General features: G+C 38.5%; 1 protein-coding gene across 2 annotated transcripts in view; it reads right to left on the bottom strand.

Annotated features, from left to right (window-relative positions):
- The window catches only part of F2R (coagulation factor II thrombin receptor), a 446,991-nt gene that overhangs the window by 111,318 nt on the left and 312,120 nt on the right, over positions 1–23,553 (bottom strand). Inside the window, exon 2 of one of the 2 annotated variants that reach the window (XM_044063968.1) lies at positions 11,133–12,492. The exons of the other annotated variant lie outside the window; for it this stretch is intronic. Coding sequence (XP_043919903.1) covers positions 11,291–12,492 — 1,202 coding nt within the window. The 3' untranslated portion in view covers positions 11,133–11,290. Of the gene's footprint in view, positions 1–11,132; positions 12,493–23,553 lie in introns of those variants that run through there. 2 annotated transcript variants of the gene reach the window in all.

Genomic DNA, 23,553 nt, shown 5'->3' with positions numbered 1-23,553 from the left:
ACAATTAATGACGGTCTGTATTAATGCAAAACACTGCTGCTACCTGTTACAGTTTTAGCCCTTTCAGGGTGTTTTCCCTTTCTCAACAGCTGTACAACACTGAAATCAGTACACTGAAGTAACAGAGGGGTGTGTGAGGGGGCAAAGCCCCTTACAAGGAGGTGCAGAATTGGGGTGTCCCTGCAAACAGCTACTTTTGTTGATTTATTTTGCAATCTGTTTTACTTGGTGTATTGGTTGTAAACTCTTCTCTATTGATATTCATTATTAGTGGTTTCCTATTATGTTTTTCTGGGCTCCCTATCAGAATTAAGAGATTCTAGCTCATAAGCCACGCACTTAGAAAAACAAAGTGTGATTGAAAGAAAAATAAAAAAAAAACAATCCTCCATGCACCCCCAAACCTTGTAGTAAGGGGAATACTCTAATACAACCTTGGATTTAGTAAATGCTCCCAAACACTCATTCTATCAGTTCCTTTAGTCTGAAGGTCACAATTATGATCCTTGGAATTTTAACAGGCATGCCTTTTGAAAGGTTTTGGAATTCAATGCATTTGGCTTCGCTGCTTGGAAATGAACTCCAGTACAGTTAGGATACACCATTCTGATTCTGCCCTGTTGTGTGCAATGGGTGCTGCTGCATTGTGACATATGGGTGCCTGATATTCTGGATGTCATTAATGTGTAATTCCCATGCTTGGATTTTAAAGACTGAGACTGCAGTATGTCAGAGATTTCTCCTTAATCTAATACTGAATTTCTTCCTTTCTAAGTATATACTGTATATATATATATATATATATATATATATATATATATATATATATATCTGAAATCAATAAAGATTTTCTTAACAAAACAAAACAAAACAAAAAAAAAAAAAAGAAAGAAATTTCTCCTTACCCAGAAATGCAACAGTTTACGTATATAAAATCAGCAGGGGATGTTGTGGAAGTGTGATTTGATTTCTTTTGGAAGTGTAATTGTCAAAGCATCCTTGAAAAAATGCTTTACAAAAATTGCACTCCTTTTTGCCCAAGCAACCGGCCTAAGAGTGTGGCATTCAGTGCACTACTGTAATGCATAATGCACTGACAAGGGAATGTTTCAGTCTATCATGCATTTCTATACATGCACATCCAGAAAAATGGGTAGTTCTGCTCCTGAGCAGAGTGTCTACCACTCCTACAGTCAACATCTTGTGAACACATCTGTCTACCCATCAGGACCTCTCAGTCACTGTGATTCAAGTTACAAACACAACTGGATACTATGAACAATCCTGTTAAGCAGGGGTGAAAAAGAAAAATAACACAGCAGAAAGTGGACAAACATCTTCAGATATTGTTAACAAGGCCATCTGAAGTCAAAGCATTAAATTTAGTACAGCAGTACTACAAGATCCCACACTCTGAAGCAGACGTCAGACAGCAGTATTGGGGTGAGTAACTCTGGTAAAGTATAACCACTGGCACCAAAAGCAGACTGGAATGGTGATGTGAGGTTATGTGCCACAAAACACTGAGTAAATGTGAAAGGTGGTCTATTTGGGTCCTTTCTTCTTGATGGAGACCATAATATCACAAGCTCAAAATCATGACAGGAATAATGAAAAATGCATAATAATCTCTCTCTATATATATACATGGATTACATTAATTTTATCGAGAAGACATTTGTTCGAAAGTGGGAAAAACCAGTACAACTGATCAAAAACTACAGACTTTTTCTGAGCAAGATCATGGAATAGCTTGACCTGGGAAAACTGTCCTTTCCTCGGTGCAGTGTCATCTCAGAGGGTACACACACATTCTTTGTATACATATATATATATATATATATATATATATATATACACACACACACACACACACACACACACACACACACACACACACACACACACACACACACTCGCACTTGTATATGCTTACTACTGAATCCTCAGTCCTTGCAAAGTCGAGTCAAGCAGTCATCAAAACCTTTCCCCAAAAGTCAGCATGTCGTCAAATACTGGCACGCCCAAAAACTATTTTGAATGATGACACTTTCTACCGCTCTAGACCTCGGATCAAGCTCTAACATGAGTCCAGAAGGGGGCAAGTTTGAACAGTTGGTAATCTTGGTATTCAACATTCCAAGTTAGAATGTAGTGCTTGCATAGCTCGACTCAGCCTTCCAAGCATCAGGCATGTGCTTGTAAATCATCTCTCTGTCTCATATACATATACATATATATATATATATATATATATATATATATATATATATATATACATATATATATATATATATATATATATATATACACACACACACACAGTGGATATAAAAAGTTTACACACACCTGTTAAAATGCCAAGTTTTTGTGATATAAAAAAATGAAACCACAATAAATTATTTCAAAAATGTTCTCACCTTTAATGTGACCTATAATCTGTACAATTCAATTGAAAAACAAACAAATCTGTTAGGGAAAAATATAAAAAAATAAAAAAATGTACAATACGCTGGTTGCATAAGTGTGCACACCCTTAAACTAATACTTTGTTGTGTGCGCACACCCTTAAACTAATACTTTGTTGAAGCACCTTTTGATTTAATTACAGCATTCAGTCTTCTTGGGTAGGAGTCTATCAGCATGGCACATCTCGACTTGGCAATATTTGCCCACTCTTCCTTGCAAAAGCATTCCAAATCTGTCAGATTGCAAGGGCATCTCTTGTGCACAGCCCTCTTCAGGTCACCCCACAGATTTTCTATTGGATTTAGGTCTGGGCTGTGGCTGGGCCATTCCAAAACTTTAATTTTCGTCTGGTGAACCCATTCTTTTGTTGATTTGGATGTATGCTTGGGGTCTTTGTCGTGTTAAAAGGTTATATTCCGCTTTATCTTCAGCTTTCTAGCAGACTCCTGAAGGTTTTGGGCCAAAAGTTACTGGTATTTGGAACTGTTCATAATTCCCTCCACCTTGACTAAAGACCCAGTTCCGGCTGAAGAAAAGCAACCCCAAAGCATGATACTGCTACCACCATGCTTCTTTTGGTGATGCGAAGTGTTGTTTTTGCGCTAGACGTACCTTTTGGAATCGTGGCCAAAAAGTAAAAGCTTGGTCTCATCAGACCATAACACATTTTCCCACATGCTTTTGGGAGACTTGCTGTATTGTTTTGCAAATTTTAGCCGGGCCTGGATATTTTCTGTGTAAGAAAAGGCTTCCATCTTGCAACCCTACCCCATAGTCCAGACATATGGAGACTACAGGAGACTGTGGTCACATGTAGTGCACAACCACTACTTGCCAGAATTTCCTGCAGCTCTTTCAGTGATGTAGTAGGTCTCTTGGCAGCCTCCATGACCAGTTTTCGTCTTTTCTTTTCATCAATTTTGGAAGGAAGTCTATTTCTTTGCAATGTCACTGTTGTCCCATATTTTCTCCACTTTTTGATGACTGTCTTCACTGTGTTCCATGGTAATTACAGTGCTGTGGAAACTTTTTTGTAGCCTTCTCCTGACTGATACCTTTCAACAATGAGATCGCTTTGATGCTTTGTAAGTTCTCTGCGAACCATGGTTTTTGCTGTAACAGGCAACTGAGTAAATGCCAGGAAAATCCTACTAGGACAGCTGAACTTTATTTGGGGTTAATCAGTCTCTTTAATTGATGGCAGGTGTGTACCTGTTGTGGGACAAGACCACTTTATTAAAATGTATATTCCTTTGTTTATTAATGATGCTATAATATGACTGTTAAAAAGCAAATATAATTTATATGCAGGGCTGGGAAAAATACAGCTTCATAAGCCACAGTATTTCTGTCTTTTAAACTGCATTCTTTTAGTATGTAATAAGAGAGAATAGTATGTGTTGCAGTTAATACAAAATTAATTTGTTAGCTTGACTACTCCAGGCTAGGGGTGCATTGTTTCTAGGACAGGTTTGAAACATCCAAGTTCATAAACAAGACCCCTTGGAAGCAGGTGGATCATGTATAGGAAAGTGTTCACATGAAGTCTGAGGCGAAAATCACGAGCAATGAGGACATTTGCAAAGTTTTCTATAGGACACAGTTATTGTAACGTAATGAAATTGCATGACCAGTTTGATAAGAAAATGTATAAAAATACATTTTTTGTATATAAAGTGAGAATGCTTCATCAAGGGCTATGAAGACTGACTCCCAGCGCTGTAAGAATAAAATTTCTGTTTGCACATCCTGAAGTGGTGTTTCTGACTAAAGGCATATAAGGTAAATTCTTAAGTTATTTATTTATGACTATAACATACCAAGAAGACTGAATGCTCTAATTAAATCAAAAGGTGCTCCAACAAAGTTTAAGGGTGTGCACACTTATGCAGCCAGAGTATTGTACATTTTTTTATTTTTTATATTTTTTCCCCTAACAGATTTTGCTTGTTTTTCAATTGAATTGTAAAGGTTATATGTCACATTAAAGGTGGGAAAAGTTTTGAAATGATTTATTGTGGTCTCATTTTTTTATATCACAAAAACCTGGCATTTTAACATATATCGGGAGTATGGGAGGTCCAGAGCATTTTTTTTTAAGTGCGCCTCTATTTAGGTTTTTTTTTGGTGAGCCTCTACTTAGATTCGATCTGGTGAAGTCTGAATTTATGACATATGACATTTTGAGGACATGTTTTATATAGATATAGATATATATATATATATATATATATATATATATACACACACACACACATACACACATATACGAGTCATTAATGTCAGTCAACATTTATAACGTCGAGCATGTTTTCTGTCGGCTTATGAAATCCAAACCTCATAATGCCACTATCTATTTGTGGGAGGCTGCAGTACAACATGGAGTGGGAATTTTGCCCTTTCCCTGGTGTGCTGCAGACTTGCAGTTGATATTATATATAAATGTAGACAGAGATATAGATATACATATATATATATATATATATATATGTATATATATATATATATATATATATATATATATATATATATATATATAAAGTATCAGGTTGTGTGGAAGGACAGCTCCCGTTGAAATGCAGGGAGGCCTTACCCCACTGCATAAAAAAAGATGTTTTTCTTTTTTCTTTCTTTTTTTAAGATTTGTAGTTTTGATCTTTTAGTATCAATATTCTGGGATTCACACATTTGACTGTTTAGTCTTATGCCATAGATCCATACACATGCACACACATTATTACATGTGTGTGTGTGTGTGTGTGTGTGTGTGTGTGTGTGTGTGTGTATGTGTGTATATATATATATATATATATATATATATATATATATATATATATATATATATACACATATAGAGAAAGAGAGAGAGAGAGATAGATATAGATATAAAATGTATATATATGCATGTATGCCTAAAATAACAGAAGTACCCAAACATCAATGTCGCTAACGCTGACAACAAAAAATTGACAATGTAAATGTCAACACTTCACTGTACATGGGCTGAGGAATACCCTTGGGGCATGCAAATTAAAAACCAAATAACAAAAACATCATTTTTTGAAGGGAGGACAAATCTCCCAGCACCCCTTATGTGGGGAGGCTGCTTCCCCATAACCCGAGTTAATTATATACATAGAGAGTGAGAGAGAGACTAATTCCCAACACTGCACAATGCCTGGGGAGAGGCATATTCCCCAACACCAGGGATTCTGCATGCCTGTCGACCACCTGTTTTATAGACCAAAGTGAGTCGTGAAAACAGATGTTGACATTTTGGAATTTCAGCCATCTCATCTGCTCCTATATGTATGAGATATATATATGTATGAGATATATATATATACATATATACATATATATATATATATATATATATATATACACACAATTATACACACACACACACACACACACACACACACACACACACACACACACACACACACACACAAGAACCTCCTCAGCTGGTAATATGTTGACCAAGTCCAAGAAGCCTCTGCACCAGGCACATGAATCATAGACCTCAGAAAAAGAAGTTGTGAAAATGGTAATGTGAAAAAAGGAAAAATGAAGCAAGGGTTCCAAGAATACAAAAAGAAAGAAGAGATCAGCTGCCCTAATGGTCACATAAAATTATATTTTAAGATTTACAGCTGTGACCTTACAAAACAATAGATATGCATTAAATAACTTTGCTGACACATTATCAATGAGCTTGAAAGTGCTATGACAGACTTTCAGTTTTGTATTCAGACTACATGCTACTGTATAACTATGGCAAATGGTAACTTAATTCATTCCAAAAAATGCTGATTTTTCTTAGATCTAAGTGGTACCACTTGTTCTTACTGCCAAAATACAGAAAATCCACAACATAATGTAAATATGTATAGAATGTTACTGATACACAACTACTCTGATATATTTTGCAAAAACATTAAGGCGTGGTTTTCAGCAACTGAATTATGTTTTAAGATAAAAAACTGACTGCATTTTCTTTTTAAGAAACATCATGTTCATCTAAAGTAGTTTCTGGCCCTTATATGCTTATTTATTTTAAACTGTCATGAAACTCAGCAGCATAAAATGAAGATGTAACCCCATCTAGTTAGTCCATTCAGAAATAAATAATAAAAATGAAAACAAATAGAATTCATGGAACTCAGATGAGTATGTGGGAATAAGGCAAAAAGGGGAAAAAAAAGAAAAACAATTGCTATGCACAGAGTAAATTAAACTTATGTGGTTAACAGTAATCCTACAGATTTTTGTCGGAAAATAAGATGCATTAATTCTGATGCATCTGTTGCAAAATTTAAAAAAAATAATTGTGCAGTGTAAATCAGCGCCAGCCCTTCATCATGCAAAAAGAAAATACAAAGTAACAAAAGATAAAGGACTATAACTGGGTCTCAGATCATAACATAGCTTTTATGGGTTTGAAAAATGGATGCCTAAAAAAAGAGGGCGAAAGCTCAAGAAATAAGGAGAGGCTAGGATTTGCGATGCAGATCCTAAAGGAGAATAAGAATAAACATACAGAATATTATATACACATAATAGCAGAAAGTATTCAATAACTAGGCCAACATGGGAATGGAAAAAGAAAACTCTGCTATTAGGGATGACTGCAATTAGGGATGCAGTGAACAGGCAAGAGATGGCTAGAATTTACTGCAGAAAACTGGCAAAGGAACCAAGGTATTGGGAGCAAATAATTAGAGAGGAAAAGGTAATAGAATTGGAAGAGGCCAAGAAATCATTTGGACTGCAGGCTACAGATTGCCTTCCCTATGAGTTATTAACATCAGAAGACAGGCAAAGAGATAGGAACAGGGAGATCCTAAGTGACTAGGACTGGTAGAGGTTTTAACAGAATCTAGAATACAAGCTTCTGTGATTAGTAGTTCAAATAAAATATTGCATGATAACTACAGGAATCAAACAGAGGTTAGAAAGGACTGGAAAGAAATAATGGATAAGCAATTCACGAATAAACAACGGGAGGACATATGCAAGGCTCTCAAATATGCAACAAAGTCTAGAAAATTTAGGATTTTTGCTTGGAAATGCTTCCATAGATATTTTTATACCAAAGAATTTTTCCTCAGGTAGACTACAAATGTTGGAGATGTGATGGGAAAGAAAGATAATTGGGAACATATTTTTGGGAGTGTAACAAGTTGGCAGACTTTAAAATTCCATGCAGACTACTCTGTCAGAAATACTAGGTAAAGAAATTGGTGTAACTAAGGAAATGATTTTTTGACCTGTGATACAGATCTGGAATAGCCTACATATAATAAGGCCTTGCTGAGTTTAATTCTGGTGACTACCAAAATAACACTTGCTAGAAAATAGAAATTAAAGTCTAAACCAACTGTAACAGAAGTAGCAAACAGCAACAGAGATAAAAGAACTGGAAGTGGAATCTTTAGAAAAGCGTAGAAACAAATTATATAGAAAATATAGGAATTATGGCACAATACATGCAGAATATTGTTACCACAATTCCCCATGTACATGCTGAACAATGTTTTGGTGGAGGAATGAGGTTTAAGGGAAGGCAGGAAGTGAATGAGTTCTGTAATGTTCAATTGACAATGACTGTACAGAAGATTATATACAAAGTATACTGTTTGCAACTAAAAATGTCAATATAATGTGTTTTCATTTGTATAAATATATGATTGCCGGTGTCATAAGTTATAATTCAATAAAGAAGTCTCTTGTTTAAAAAAAAAATGAAAAACAGATGCCTAGAAATTCACCTTGAGAGCAAAGATCATTAGTAACGTATGTATGTTCGAAACATGGGTGCCAAAAAATTAACTTTGAGCACATAGGTTCATAGGCGGTTATTAGGCTAGTAGCCCTAAAGCCTTTACAAGCCTAGCCATGTTAATCCCAGGTATCCCCATTTGTTCTTTTTGGGTAGTTCACAGAACAAATTTATGAACAGAGCGGGTCTGAGATCAATACCAGCTACCCCTGTCCATGAGGGACATGGGCGCCACCCTAGGTGCAAATATGCAGTCTCCCATCCAATTATCTAGGTTGCGCTTGAATAGAGTCAGTGAGGAGCTCTGTTTTCCATGAATTGGAAGTCTACTGCAGAGAAGCAGCAGTCTCTGGGAGACATATCTATCTCACCAGCATGTTCTGTTAATGTCACAACACAAGCTAGGTTGAGATCCCTAGAGTGAGTCACTCTTGTGGCATTTGACTTGTGAATGTGCAGCATTTCCATTAGGGAACGGTCGGAGATTGCCTATAGGCCAGGCACAAGTCACCTCTCTATAAGATGTGACAGGGCCTTCAGCCTGTCCATGAAGGTCATGGTTTTGAGTCCCTGTATTTTCTTTGTGAGAAACCTCTGAGGTCTCTCCAGCTGCTGCATGTGTCTGGTGAGGTACATGCAAAAGGGTGCATTATACTCTATTAGAGGTTGGAGTACACTGGAGTTATAACATCCCTTGACCTGCAACACATCGATGCCACACAGACAGCAGCCATCACTGAAGAGTGACAGGAAGTGCAAACTGCTTTAAGAACTCAAATATTTAATACTGCTGCTCTTCTGTGGTTGCTGCTAACTGCTGTTATAGTTCTAGCACAAGACTGCAGCGTAGCAGCAGTGAGGAGTGCGTCACTAAGACGGCTTATTAGCTTGTTTTTTCTCCAATTTTGAAGCATGATTCTAAACTACATGTACTATAAACAAGTTAAAACCCGGTGCCTTCTTTCACATTCTAAAAGACAGATGTAAAAAATTTTATTTTGGCACTGATATTTAAATTTCTGTTATGATGCAATTTATTTATTTATATTTCTTTACCAAAAGATCTAAGTCCGCAGAGCCCTTTTTCAGCGGAAGCCCTGGGAAGAAACCTCCATACGAATTTATACAAAATGATAACATTTTACAGTCCAATTTTCAAACAGCTGTACAGCAGCAAATAAGGAGGCAATTCAGCAATTTATGAATATGTATGAGCATCATACATTCAGCAAAATTTAACAATGATGATTACACCTTGCATAGTGAATTGAGAAGGACCACAAGCAGAATAAGATGGGTAGGAGCTTGGATATAAAAAGTCAGAGGAAATAATATAGTAGTGAGAGAGAGCACAGAACAGAATTAATGTTATGACCCTCTTGAAATGATATCTTATAAGCATACAGAAGCAGCTGATCCATGTCAATATATAATCAATTGTGAGGGACTGATGTATGAATAAATAAATGCTACTTAGCCTGGAAAGGCAGCATCAAGAAATCCAGGATCAATAATTTAGTTAATATGTTTTCTAACAGCTGGATAACACCTGCTTTTGATTACTATGATATGTTGCATTACTGTTAGAAATGTTACTATGACACCATTGATGAAGTAACATGAATGCAGAAAAGCAGACATTTTTGTGGTCTTCCTCAAAAAAATGCAGTAATTTTTGCTATTAATTACTGATGCTGCAATGATTCCACATCACTAGAAGTTGTTGTCTTAACACAAACAATTTAGAAAACGATGAGTAGCAGTATGGCAAAGCTGCTGTACCAACTAAACTGTAAATAGATGCCTGTTGAAAGGCCAAAGCCTGTAACAAAGATTATCAGAGCTGCGGAACTTCAAGTGCAAATGACGCAAATGTTTACTACGTTCAAGACTACAGGATCGTTAAGTATTCCCTTCTACTATGACGTACAGCAAACCCAGAGTTAATACATTTAAGTAGTAAGGGTGTTGAGGTACAGCCCCCTCTTATCAAGGGTGCAAGGGGGAGGGGGGCAAAGCAAAAACTCTTGAACATCAAATTTTAAAATTCACTTTTTTTTTAATTGTATGACTGGGTCTCACAAACTTGCAAATATGATAAAAAGTCCCTGGACACAACTGTAGTCTCCCCCATGAACATTCTTATATACCTGTCCCAGGCTTCCCTGAAACCCTCTACTAATCAATCCATTTATAAATCAGTACTACTCTTTTCAGCAGGTTTCTTCAGGGGCCCAACACTCTTGTTAATTTTTTTAAATATATTTTTTAAATTATTAACAATTTACAATAAATTATATAGATTAGTATTTTTAAAGGATATATTTCAAATCAGCTTTTGCATTTACTCTTATTATCACATAGTTCAAATTATTTATTTTGAGTCTTGCTAGCAGTAACTCTCAGTGGCACATTTCATTTACTCAATCCTTCCAAGGGCTAACGGTATATGTGAAACAGCCATCCATGACTGAAGGCCAATACAAACAGTGACCACAAGCATCAGCATGCGTCTAAACCAAGTATGGGTATATTTCCATGAGATCAGATAGGTGCAGAGATCATTGAGTCTAAGGTTGTTGGACTGCCAAATGCACAAAATAACCAAACAGTTGATGACAATTAACACAGAATGATTCTTGCATCATACACTATACAGCATTATCCTCAAACATTTAATTCTTAATGTTAGTTTATACAGCATTTAACACTGCCCTATACTTCATATAGATGCACTGAATGTGGGGCCACAAACTGCATTGTATTATTTCCAGGTATGACACAAGACTGACATATTAACATTGCTCCTGGAGTGGTTCAAAGCACAAGAAAAAAATACAGCATTCATCTGAGAATAACATTGTAACATAATACTGCATAACTTTGGAGCACCTTACTGATTTATTAATAATAATGACATTTCCTTCTAAAACATATCAAGCCCTAATAATAATACTGTGTAATGTCAAAAATGTACATTTGCTTCTGACTTAATTAACTGAGTCTTGAGACTTTCTTCCATAGCCACTGCATGCCTTAAGCTAACAATTTCATATAGATGCTGCTGGTGAGCTTAGTAGTGATACTGCTTGTCTTACTGTCCCTGTTATTTGACTGGTTGTTGCTACTGCTGCTTTTTGAACGCTTCACACAACACACAAATTTATAGAAGTGCTCCTGCCTTTGAGATGAACCACCATAATAAATCAATGGATCAATACAACAATTAAGGCTCCCAACACACAGTGAAAGAAGGTAACCAAAATACGTAGAATTATTATATCCATAAGTAAACTGTAAATAATGCACTACTAGCAAAACATTTGTTGGTACAAAACAGATGATGAAAACATTTAACACTGCAGCTGCCAAGAAGATTGCACGTGTCCTCCGACAGCTGCCTGCTTTATTTGTGGTACTAAGGCAGCGAAGAATTCTAAAATAGCAGAATGCTGTAATGACAAGAGGCACAAAAAAGAAAACTAAACTGAAACATGGAAAGAAGTAGATATAGTAATCTTTAAATTTAGACAGGTCTAACACATCATGGCAGCTTGTTATGTTTAGCCCAGGTACTTCAGCAGTCTGGTCTGTACACAGCAGAGGAATGCTGCCGGCAATTGCAACAATCCAGGTGATAACGCAAACCAAATAAGCATGTCCATTGCTACGCCATGAAAGTGACTGAATGGGATATACCACAGCTAAAAACCTATCCACACTTATACATGCTATCAGCAAAACTGAACAGTACATGTTACAGTAAAATGCAGCTGTCATAATCTGACACAGAACAGGTCCAAATTGCCAGTCATTACCAGAAACATGGTAGGATATTTTAAAGGGAAGTAAAACAGTAAACAGCACATCAGCAACAGCCAGGTTCATCATGTAGATTACAGCTGGCTTCTTCAACTTTCTTCTAGCCAGGAACACCAGAATGGATAGCAAGTTCAAAGGCAAACTCATAGCAAAAGTAAACGAGTAAACTGAAGGGACAAACAGAGTCATCCATTTTGAAGTAAGGTACCACTGAACGTTTTCATCAATATATTTCACTTCAGTACGGTCACTTTTACTATGGCTGTCTCTGCTAATGAAAAAAGTCAATCCAGATCCTTCATCACTTTGGTTACTTTCTTCATCATCTTCTGGAAATTGATCATACTGTTGTTGATGATAACGTTTGAGTATGGAAAAGCCTCTAGGTGGTGCACTCATTAAATTTGACTGTGTAACTGTTGAAAGAAAACAAATGTAAAAAAATAGAACCTTAAAGTAGATAACTCAGAGAAATGAATGATAAAAATGAATTTTTTTAGCTCTGGAATACCTATTACATTCAGGTTAGGTTTTATTTTCTGAAGAACGTGCCAGCTTAATGTCTACAGTAAATGTAACACTGCTGGATAAGCATTTATTTGCAGACAGATTAACAAACATTTTGAAGAACAATTTTGATCCCAAGTGTTCTTAAAACTTTTCCAAATAACTGACTGAATATAGAAGTGTGAAATAAAAACAAGGGATTCTGATGGATGTCAAGAAATTTGTCTTAAGAGAAGAGCAACGCAAAGCTCAAGAGGTGAATCATGGCATCCATGCCAAGAGCAAATAAGCAGTTATGATTAAAGAAACCCAATTGTAATGCTTTTCAATACACAGAGCTTCAGCTGCTTCAACATACTGCTAGTTACAAAGAAGAAAACTGTAGGAGCGTCAACTGTATTACAGCTTTGAAAGCCATTAATCACTTTGCATTGCCACACGGACAGCAATCAGAAGGTAAGTGTACCTCTGATGGACTAACATCATTAAAATCTGTTACCACTTCCCAGTACTGTTCTGTGGTAATTGATGTGTATGCTCTAGCATGAGTATAACAGCAATGAAAGGTACTTATCAAGTTGGTCTTTTTCTCACTGTCAAAGCATAACTGTGCATGCTCCATGTAATACAAATTTGTTTCAGAATGGATAATTTTAAATGCATACAAATATAGAATATTATACTCAAGGATGGAGCCTTGATGATGACCCTTTAAAAATGGATTTAACCAATAGGTCCAGTCAATGGAGCAGCCAGCTGGGGGGAGGTAGGAATAAGCAGCTTAATGCTGGCTCATCCTCAATGGGAGGCCTGTAAGTTTCCCACCTGAATAAAGGTTCTGGTGGTAGTAAGGGGCTCTAGATCAGGTGTACTAAGTGAATCGGTGGGACAGACAGAATATTCACAGTGGAGGACATGTATACGGTTTTACATGCACATGAATGGCATCAATGTCACTGCACTCCATGAATTGAAGCAGGTGATGAGGGGTGAAGACCTAGCCAAAAGTGAAGAATCCTCTCCCATTCTTAGGATGGTGCTGTTTGTGATGTCCCCACTCTGGGCAAGTAATCAAGGAGCCTGAATCCTCACCACTGGCACTGGAAAGGCGCATTCAATTGCAACAAAAATGGATACACCTAGTATTTCCAAATGCAGCTATCTACACCAACCGCAATTTGGGACCACACTCAGTCCAGGGCCTGGTTTTCCCTCTCTCTCCAGATCCCCAGTAAGACTTCCCATTGGCACAGCTATAGAGTTGAGACCTCAGCCGAGTGTCCAAGCAAAGCTCTCCATCACCTTCTCTGCGAAACCAGTGTTTCATGTCCATGCTCCAAACAGCTGACACACACACACTCTTTGAGATTACATACACACACACACACACACACACACACACACACACACACACACACACACACACACACACACACACACACACATACACACACACACACACACACACCTGGGAAAGTCAGGAACAGATTTACTAGCTATGCCCCCTTCTGCCCAGACTCTAAGGTAGTTACACTGCCATCAGACACCCCAAAGCCAGCTACTCTAAGGCTCTTTCAAGGGTACACGATTTTACTGAGTGAAATTAATAAAAATACAAATGATAGTGTTTGGCTAATGTGGTAAGGCTTTCAGGAGTGGCCACAATGTCACCAAGTAGATATAAGTCCTCTCAAAGTTTAAAATATTCTCTAAAGGACCAGCCACAATGAAAAGTTTAAATATATTTAATAATAAATAAAAAAAGAACTTGAACATACTAAATAACTATTTACAGTAAACACCAGAGTTTCAATCACAGGAAATATTAAAATAACACAGACAAACAGATTCACACAAATACAGAAAAACAGTACTTAACTAATCTCACTATATTTTTCTGACTTGTCTAAAGAATTACTATTCCCTGGTTCACTTACTAGAGCAAGGCAAGATGAAGTAAACGAGTGGTCTTCCTACTTTGTCAGGTTACAAAAACAGACTACCCTGAGACTTCAGTCTCTTCTAGTATTAAAACATTATTTTAGTTATGGACTACAGAATGACATCACATACATCTGGTCATCTGACTTCTGGTTCCCATGCTACCCCTGTTGGCTAGAAGCTATCAGGATTTAGCACATATGTGTCAATAATAAACCAAGTAGAAACTCTGCAGTGTGGAGGGTGTGAAGTTCACTCTTTGAAATATGTTATGTACCTAATTCACTAAGAAAAATTGACACCATCCCCCACTCTCGAATTATAGATAAACTCACTAAACTAGGTATAAATCCCTATGTTACAAGATGGGTTGCCAACTAGCTCACTGACACAATCCACACTGTGAAAGTAGCAGACTCCACATCTGACTTCAGACCAGTGACAAGTGGAGTACCACAGGGTTCAGTCTTGGGTTCCCTCCTGTTTGGTATCTACTTCTCTGAAGTACAGGCTAACACAGAAGGTCTTTGGCTAATGAAGTTCGCAGATTACTGCAAAATAGGAGCCATAATCGAAACTCCTAACGATGTGGACATCCTACAAAAGGGCCTCACTGAGACAGATGCCTGGTGTCAAAGCCATGGCCTCAAGCTCAATGCCAAAAAGTGCATTGTCATCCCCTTTGGTAAAAACTCTGTACCCATGAACTACAACATAGGCGGTAGTATGCTTAACACCAAAAGTGTGATAAGAGACCTTGGGACACAGGTGGACAGTAGCCTCTCCTTTGATAATCACATCACCACAGTAGTCAGGAAATCCTTCTACATGGCACACCTCATCACAAAAGGTTTCTCATCCAGAAAAAAATAGGTCATTGTTCCCCTCTACTCATCACTCATTAGACCCAATATAGAGTACAACGCCCCTTTTGATATGTACCTCACAAGACATCTACAACAACTGGAAAGGCTGCAGAAATACCTCACAAAGAGGATTACCGGCCTCAAACAGATGCCCTACGCAGACCATCTCAAAAAACTCCAGTTTTACTCCGTCGCCTACTCAGAGGTGATTTCTGCCTAACATACAAAGCTATGTCAAACCCAGAGCTGCTGGACATGCTCCACTTAAAGAAATCCCAATCCCTCCGAGCTACACACTCTAGGGACCTAAACCTTGTCACCACAATAAACAGAACATGCCAGAGGGGTAGATTCCTGTCCCAGAGACTTCCCATACCCTGGAATAAACTACCTATCTATATCAAACAAAGCTCCTCATTAGCACTCTTCAAGAAAAATCTCGATGATTGGATGGGAAATAGGAAATTCACCCCGGGGATCACCTCTGTGGCTCTGCTCGACAGTGGCACAGGAAAATAATTTTCTTGGGTGGCAAAAGCCAGGGTACCTTTTTAGCTGGGCTTGTATAGGCCCCAGGACCGATAACCTAGACCATAACTATGAACTATAAAATATCTACTACAAAATAATAAAAAAGTTGATAGTCCACAGTTGAGTTAAAAAAAAACCTTTATTAAAACACAAAAACAAGTGAATCTAGTTGAGTATAATAAAAAGCATTAAAAACATTCATTTATATATAGTCAGGTTATTTGGAGCAAGGGATGGCTGCAGAGGATGATTCAGTTAAGAGCAATAAAAGCATTAAATTCATTCCTTTAACTAAGTCCCGCTTTCCCTTTAACACCATAGTGTAAACTGAGGCTGTGCTACCTTAGAACTGAAACTACAAAGCTAGACACATTAAAATATATAGTATAAAAACAGTTTATTAAGGCTAACCTACTAATACAAACTTTATTAATTAAGAAACCAACTCACTAACAAAATCATTATAACTAGACATCTATCAGAATAAATATTAGTAACTTATAAATTGAAACACTTTTAACAAAGATTGCTTTTGTACCAAATAAATACTTCATCAGTTTTATATGTAAAACAAAACATACCATATGATTAATGAACACAGGATCATAGGATCATAGGAGGTTACTAGGCTAATGGCCCTGGGGCCCTTACAAGCCTAGCCAAGTGTTTATCCCCAAAAAAGAAAGCTCAGTCAGCAGCTGTCGCCTCTGTCAATGAGGGACAAAAGTGGAAACCTTGGGACAAATTTGTGGTTACCCATATGCTTATCAAGGTTGCACTTGAAGAGGGTCAGCGAGATACTCTGTTTGACATGTATGGGAAGTCTATTCCAGAGACGGGGCAGCCTCTGGGAGACAAACCTATCTCTCCAGCAGGTTTTGTTGATGTTGCATGTTAGACTTAAGCCTATCAAGTGGGTAATGTGCGAGGAGTTAGACTTACGGATATGGAGCATCTCTAGTAGGGCAGGATCCGATATTGCCTTGTAGGTGAGACACAGATCACCTCTGAGCAATCTGTATGATACCGAGTAAAGTGATAGTGATTTGAGCCTGTACACATACAACAGGTGTTGGAGGCCATGGATTCTCTTTGTGATGTATTTCTGTGGAATTCCGGTTGGTGCAGATCTTTGGAGACGTACACCAAACAGGGCATTATACTCAATTATAGGTCTAATGAGGGATGAGTACAGCGAGGTAATAACCTCCTTTTTACTGGATGGAATCCCTTTACTTATGAGATGAATCAAGCAAAAGGCTTTTCTGACCACTGCTACCAAATGGTCAAATGTGAGATTGTTGTCAATCTGAGTACCCAGGTCTCTATGTGCTTAGGGGGTTGTCATTGAAGTGGTAATCAGTAGGGGCTGTGTTTTTGCCGAATGGTATAATAATACATTTTTTTTGTGTTTAACTTAAGGCCATGACTTTGACACCAATTATTTGTAGCATCGAGACCATCTTGCAGTATGGTAATGTAATTTGGGGAGTCAATGACAGCACCCAAGTTACAGTCATCCACAAACGTGATCAGCCACAGGCCCTTTGTCTTTGCCTGTTCCTCTGAAAAGTAGATGCCAAACAGTAGGGTTCACAGGACAGATCCCAGAGGAACACCACTAGTGACAAGTCTGCTGTCGGAGGTGGTGGCATTTATTTTGATCTTGTGGGTCCTACCTGTGAACCAGTTGGCCACCCATCTGACAAGATAGGGATTAACACCGAGTTGTGTTAGCTTTTCCATGATGCCCAAGTGGGGGATAGTGTCAAAGGCCTTGGCCAGGTCAAGATAACTGTATGTACTGACTTTTCCTTATCCAAGGCCTTGGTGGCAGTCTCAAAGAAGTCAACTAGGTTCAATAGGCAAGATCTGCCCCTGACGAATCCGAATTGGGTGGGGTCGAGTGTCTGCATATTGCCTATGTCCTTGTTTATGAGATCCATTATAGTATGCTCCATGGCTTCCCGGGTCAGTAGTGGCACCACCTTTGTGCAAGGGGATGACAATGGTGGTTCTCCACACTGCTGGAATGAAGCTTGTAATTAGGCTGTGGTTGAATAGGGTGCTCAATGACGAAGCTAGTTCTTGCTAAAGATGGGATATTATCAGGTCCCATGGAAGTTGTGTCCTTTGCCTTGGATAGGGCCTTTAACACTTGATCTATGGAGATGTGAGGTGTGGGAGAAGAATCTGGGATGTCGGCTGGGCCTTTGGGGGGTGATAAGGGGGTGAGGTTTGCACTGAACCTATCAGCTAGCAGGTTGGCTAAGTTGGCAGGATCAGTGTAAATGGTACCATTAAGTACAAATTCGGAACAAACTTGGGCTATGTCATGGAGGTTCCTAACGTAACTGAAGAAGGACTTGCGGTTTCCCTTTGTTTCCAGAGGCTAGTTTCAACTCATAATTAACATTGGAGTTTTTCACTAGTGATCTAATTTGCTTGTTGAGGCGGAGGAGGGAGATTTTCCAATTTAGGATTTGTTCCTTTTTACCCCTGAACAACAGTTTATTCCTTTTGTTGTAAAGCCTGTTGATAGAGGATGTCCACCAAACAGATTTGTGTTTCCTTGAGGAGCAGGTTTTAGTTCTGTTGGGTATGGCTGAGTCCATGCAGTTGAGCAGGTGCTTGTATACTGCACTGCCATACTGTTCAGCATAGTTTGTATACTCTGAGGAGGGCAGTGGTGTGAAGTTGCTGATACCCACCCTTAGGATGGTGTAGTCAGCTTTTGAGAGGTTTTTTAGCCTGGTTATGGTTGGGGAGGGGTTGGGTTGGATAGAAACTTCAAATGAGACAGACTGATGATCTGATTTCACCAGGGAAGAACATACTATGGGAGTGGTGCAGCAGTCACCCATGTGGGTGAGAACCAAGTCCAGTATGTTATCTCACCTTGTGGGAGATGAGACCAGCTGCCTATCCTCCTTCCAAACCCCCTCTATTTCCCCTTAATTACAGTTTGTTTATTGGTTCATTTCTCTCCTCTCTTTACAGCTTGCTCCCTCGGGTGCTACCTCTACCTGCTTTTTGTACAGGAATTCCCTCCGATCTGAGTGAAGACATCCTTGGATAAGCTGCTCCCAGCCTCAATCAACTCCAACCTAACTAAAGGGCTTAGTTTCCCTCTTACGAAGGAACATCAGTCTATGTAGCTATATTGAACATTGCTGTTGGCAATTTATAATCTTGCCCAGCATTCTACATCGGTGTGCATGATAGCAGCCTGTCACAGTCCGCTGCCCCCCCTCTCCCAGGTTTACATGCTACTCCATGTCCACTTCCTTGTAAACTTCTTAGATTAATTTAGACATAGCTGTAAATTCCTTTTAATTTAGGGTACCACCTTCCTCCTTCACCACTTGGTGGCAGCATACACCCTGGAAAGTTCTGCAAAACACCTTTACACAGCCCCACTGTTCACTTTTCTCTCTGTTCCTCACTTGAGAGTCTGTGGAATTAACTTTCACTTCTCAAGGCTTGATCTGATGTACTATAGTATTCTTAAACATTTTTCCCTAGTCTACTCACTACAAAGATATAACCCTCTCCCTGTCTTTACCTGTATTCCAGCTTCTGTTCACTGATTGTTTTTCTCTGGGCCATCTCTTCTCTTTGCTCTACCTGCTCTGTTCACCCTGCAGGCTCACTCCGCTCCCCTACCCTACCCCCAATTCTTACCCACCCCAGTGCTTCTACACTTATCCTAGCCAAAAGTCCTCTCCCCTTCATCTCTCCCAATCCACTCACATCTCCTCACTATCCCCTCCCATCCTCTAATACTTTCTCACCCCCCCATCCCAAACCTTATAGCACTTTACTCACTTCTAAACACCTCCCTCTTACACTCTCATAGTTCCCCCTACATCCAACTACTTCTTCAATACCCTCCACCCAACTATTTATTTATACCTACACCACACCATGCCTACTCAAACCCTTCTCATCCCTTCCCTCTGCCTACTACTTCTAATTCCTCTATACCATGCTACCTCTTATTCCTCTTACAAACTACCCCCTTTTTTCCTATCTCCTCTTCACCCTACTATCACCCTCAACACCCATTATCACTCTACCATATTTCACTTTCATACTATATCACCCACCCTAGTTCAACCAAACCCACTTCTCTGCTTCAAACTAAAACGTCTACCCTCCTTAATTAAACATCATATTCCTAAAGCATTATTATACCTCACACAAAACACTAGGAGTAAACCCAAACCACTGCTCTCATTCCCATTTAACTGCCTATGCCTAGCAGGTGACATACATCCCAACCCAGGACCTAGTACCAGCAACAATCCAACTCCCCCCTATTACCACCCATATTACCAACCCTAAATATCACAAACTCCTGACCATCAATGCCCAGAGTCTAAAAAATAAAATAGCCCACTTCCACGCTTGGTTATACCATACTCTACCTGACACAGTAGCTGTCTCTGAGACAGTGCTAAAACTCAATATTTCTGACTCTGAAATCCTACCCCCTGGATTTCAAGCTCTTAGACATGATCGCCTAAAAAAGAAGGGAGGAGCAGTGGCCTTAATTTACTCTAGTCTACTCTACATCACTCCCTACCAAAATCCTATTCCTCAGTTCAACAACGCTGAACTAGTCATTCTCCAACTAAATAACCATAAAAGCATCTGTGTCATAGCCCTCTATATCCCCCCCTGGAAACAAATATACTTGACGAAATCCTTCTATGGGCCTCAACCAATATTAAGCTTGAGACTTACATCCTAGGAGATGTAAATATTGACTGGAACAAAATTGATAACAATAATCCCACCATCTCAATCAACCTATATAATTTCAACTTACAAACACCATTACCAGACCTAATAAAAACAACCCCCCAGGCTCCATATTTGACTGGATCCTAGTCTCTTACCCTAATAAAAATCTCTCATAAGGGCACCTTACCAGACTTCATTAGTGACCACTTGCCAGCCTTCGTCCATAGAGCAACTTCCTCCTCTCCTCACCAACACCAATATATCCATACACGAAATCTCACAAACTTTAACCCCACAACTTTCTCTAATTCTGTCAAACTAATAAACTGGGACAATCTACAAAACTCTTCCTCTAGACCAGGCCGTTGAACATTTCAACTTAACCTTCTTAGCCACCCTTAACTCTCATGCCTCCCCCAAAACAAAACGTATAAAAACCAACTCAGCCCTTTAGCTTAATAAAGACACCAAAATACTTATGAAACAAAGGGAAAAAACCTGGAAACTTTACCATCGCAATAAGAACCCAGACGCCCTTCTTAAATATAAACAACTCCGTAACCTAGCCAAAAAACATATTATAAAGATAAAAAAAATCATACTATACCAAACTTCAATCTAATCATTCCAAAATTCCCAAACAATTCTTCTCATCCCTGGTACCAAAAACAATCTTGCCCTGACACTAGCAAGTCTAACCCAGAAATAGCCATGCTATTCAACTTCTTCTTCATTAACTCTATAGCAGAACTCACAAAGACCTTCCCAAACAACAACTCCTCCCCCCTACTCAAACTCTCTCCTCCATCATCCATTCCTTTCTCATATCACATCTTTCATCTCAAACCCATTTCCACCTCATATATAACTAAACTCCTCTCTAAGCTCAAGCCAGGCTCCAATGCCCCTGACAACATTCCCTCACTCTTTCTAAAACTTGCAGCAGATGGCATTGCCATCCCCATTAGCATTCGCATTAACAGATCCATACTGGAATCTTATGTTCCTAAACTGTGGCATGCAGCCTTCATCCTACTCCTCCACAAAGGAGGCAAAAATAATAGCATCTCCAACTTCCGTCCCATAGCCATTCTCTCATCTATTTCAAAAATACTTGAGAAATGCATCCACCTCCAACCCATGCCATTCCTTACTAATAACCAACTCCTTACCCCAACTCAACACAAATTTCGTCCAGGCCACAGCGCAATAACTGCTCTCCTCTCTTTCCTCGATATAGTAAACCACGACCATGACTCTGGAGAACTTGTATCCACAGTCCTCCTTGACCTCTCCAAGGCTTTTGATACTGTCTCCCAGTCCATCTCCTAAACCACCTTGCTAATCTTAATCACACAACACCCTTGCCTGGTTCAGCAGCTATCTCTCTGACCAATCTCAGGCCGTAAAATGGAAAACTGGCACCTCAACCTTCCTCCCAAACCCAACTGGTGTCCCCCAAGGATATATACTCGGCCCAATGCTATTTAATATCTTTGACCTTGAAGAAAGGAACCAGAACTCTGCTAAAGTCCACAAGGCTGTATTTTTATTTCTGAAGTGTTCCAAAAGTCACAGATAAAATCACACTGAAGTATTCCAAAAGTCACAGATAAAATCACCAGGCAGTCCTGAGCTTTATCAAGTGAAAACAAAATGCAGTATGCAGTAACCTCCATTAAATAGCCTAGCAATTATACAATTAATTAATTAGTAAGTCTAGTACTAAGGTGTGGTGCTTTGGAGTTGGATGTTAAAAAAGTTAGTCATTATACCAACTCAAAAAATGAAATGTTTGCAACAACATCTGCACTTAAATAAAAATGACTAACCATAAAAAACATTTTAAAATACCAGTTTCCTAGGTTTCAGAACATAAAAGTCTGAAGTCTGGTTGGGTTTGTAGATTGTTAAGGAATATGCTTAAAGATGTGTTTGGATTGTCAGTGAATTGTTAAAATTTTTTTTCTTTTTATTATTACTTTGCACTGATAAAGACATGCAATGAAATGAAATGTGCGTGAGATATTTTTGATGCCCATCCATATACCATTTCATATAGAATTTGATTTATTAGACAGAATCCTAAAACCGTGGATGTTCAGTAATTTAATATGCTGTGTGGGGATGCTGTAGTAACAATTCACTGACAATCCAAACACATCTTTAAGCATATTCCTTAACAATCTACAACCCCAACCAGACTTCAGACTTTTATGTTCTGAAACCTAGGAAACTGGTATTTTAAAATGTTTTTTATGGTTAGTCATTTTTATTTAAGTGCAGATGTTGTTGCAAACATTTCATTTTTTGAGTTGGTATAATGACTAACTTTTTTAACATCCAACTCCAAAGCACCACACCTTAGTACTAGACTTACTAATTAATTAATTGTATAATTGCTAGGCTATTTAATGGAGGTTACTGCATACTGCATTTTGTTTTCACTTGATAAAGCTCAGGACTGCCTGAGCTTGTGTGATTTTATCTGTGACTTTTGGAATACTTCAGTGTGATTTTATCTGTGACTTTTGGAACACTTCAGAAATAAAAATACAGCCTTGTGGACTTTAGCAGAGTTCTGGTTCCTTTCTTCAAGGTCGTGGATTATTCTTTGCTTGTATTTAATATCTTTATTAATGACTTCCACACAGCTATTCCTAACACTAAGATAGTCCAATATGCAGACGACTCAACTCTAGTCTGCTCTGCTTCTAACCTCCAAGTACTCCAAACAAAAACCCAAACTGCTTTTTCCACCACTGAGAACTGGATGCTGCAAAATCACCTCTCTCTAAATGCCAACAAATCTAAAATTCTACTATTCTATCCCTCTAAATCTCACCCTCTTGACAAAACCTCCTTCAACATTATCAGCCATGC

This window comes from Protopterus annectens, chromosome 2.part2, assembly GCF_019279795.1.
Source record: "Protopterus annectens isolate FY-2018-M chromosome 2.part2, PAN1.0, whole genome shotgun sequence".
NCBI lineage: Eukaryota > Metazoa > Chordata > Ceratodontiformes > Protopteridae > Protopterus > Protopterus annectens.
The sequence above is the reverse complement of the archived record's forward strand: the minus strand, read 5'-3'. Positions and strand labels throughout refer to the sequence as shown.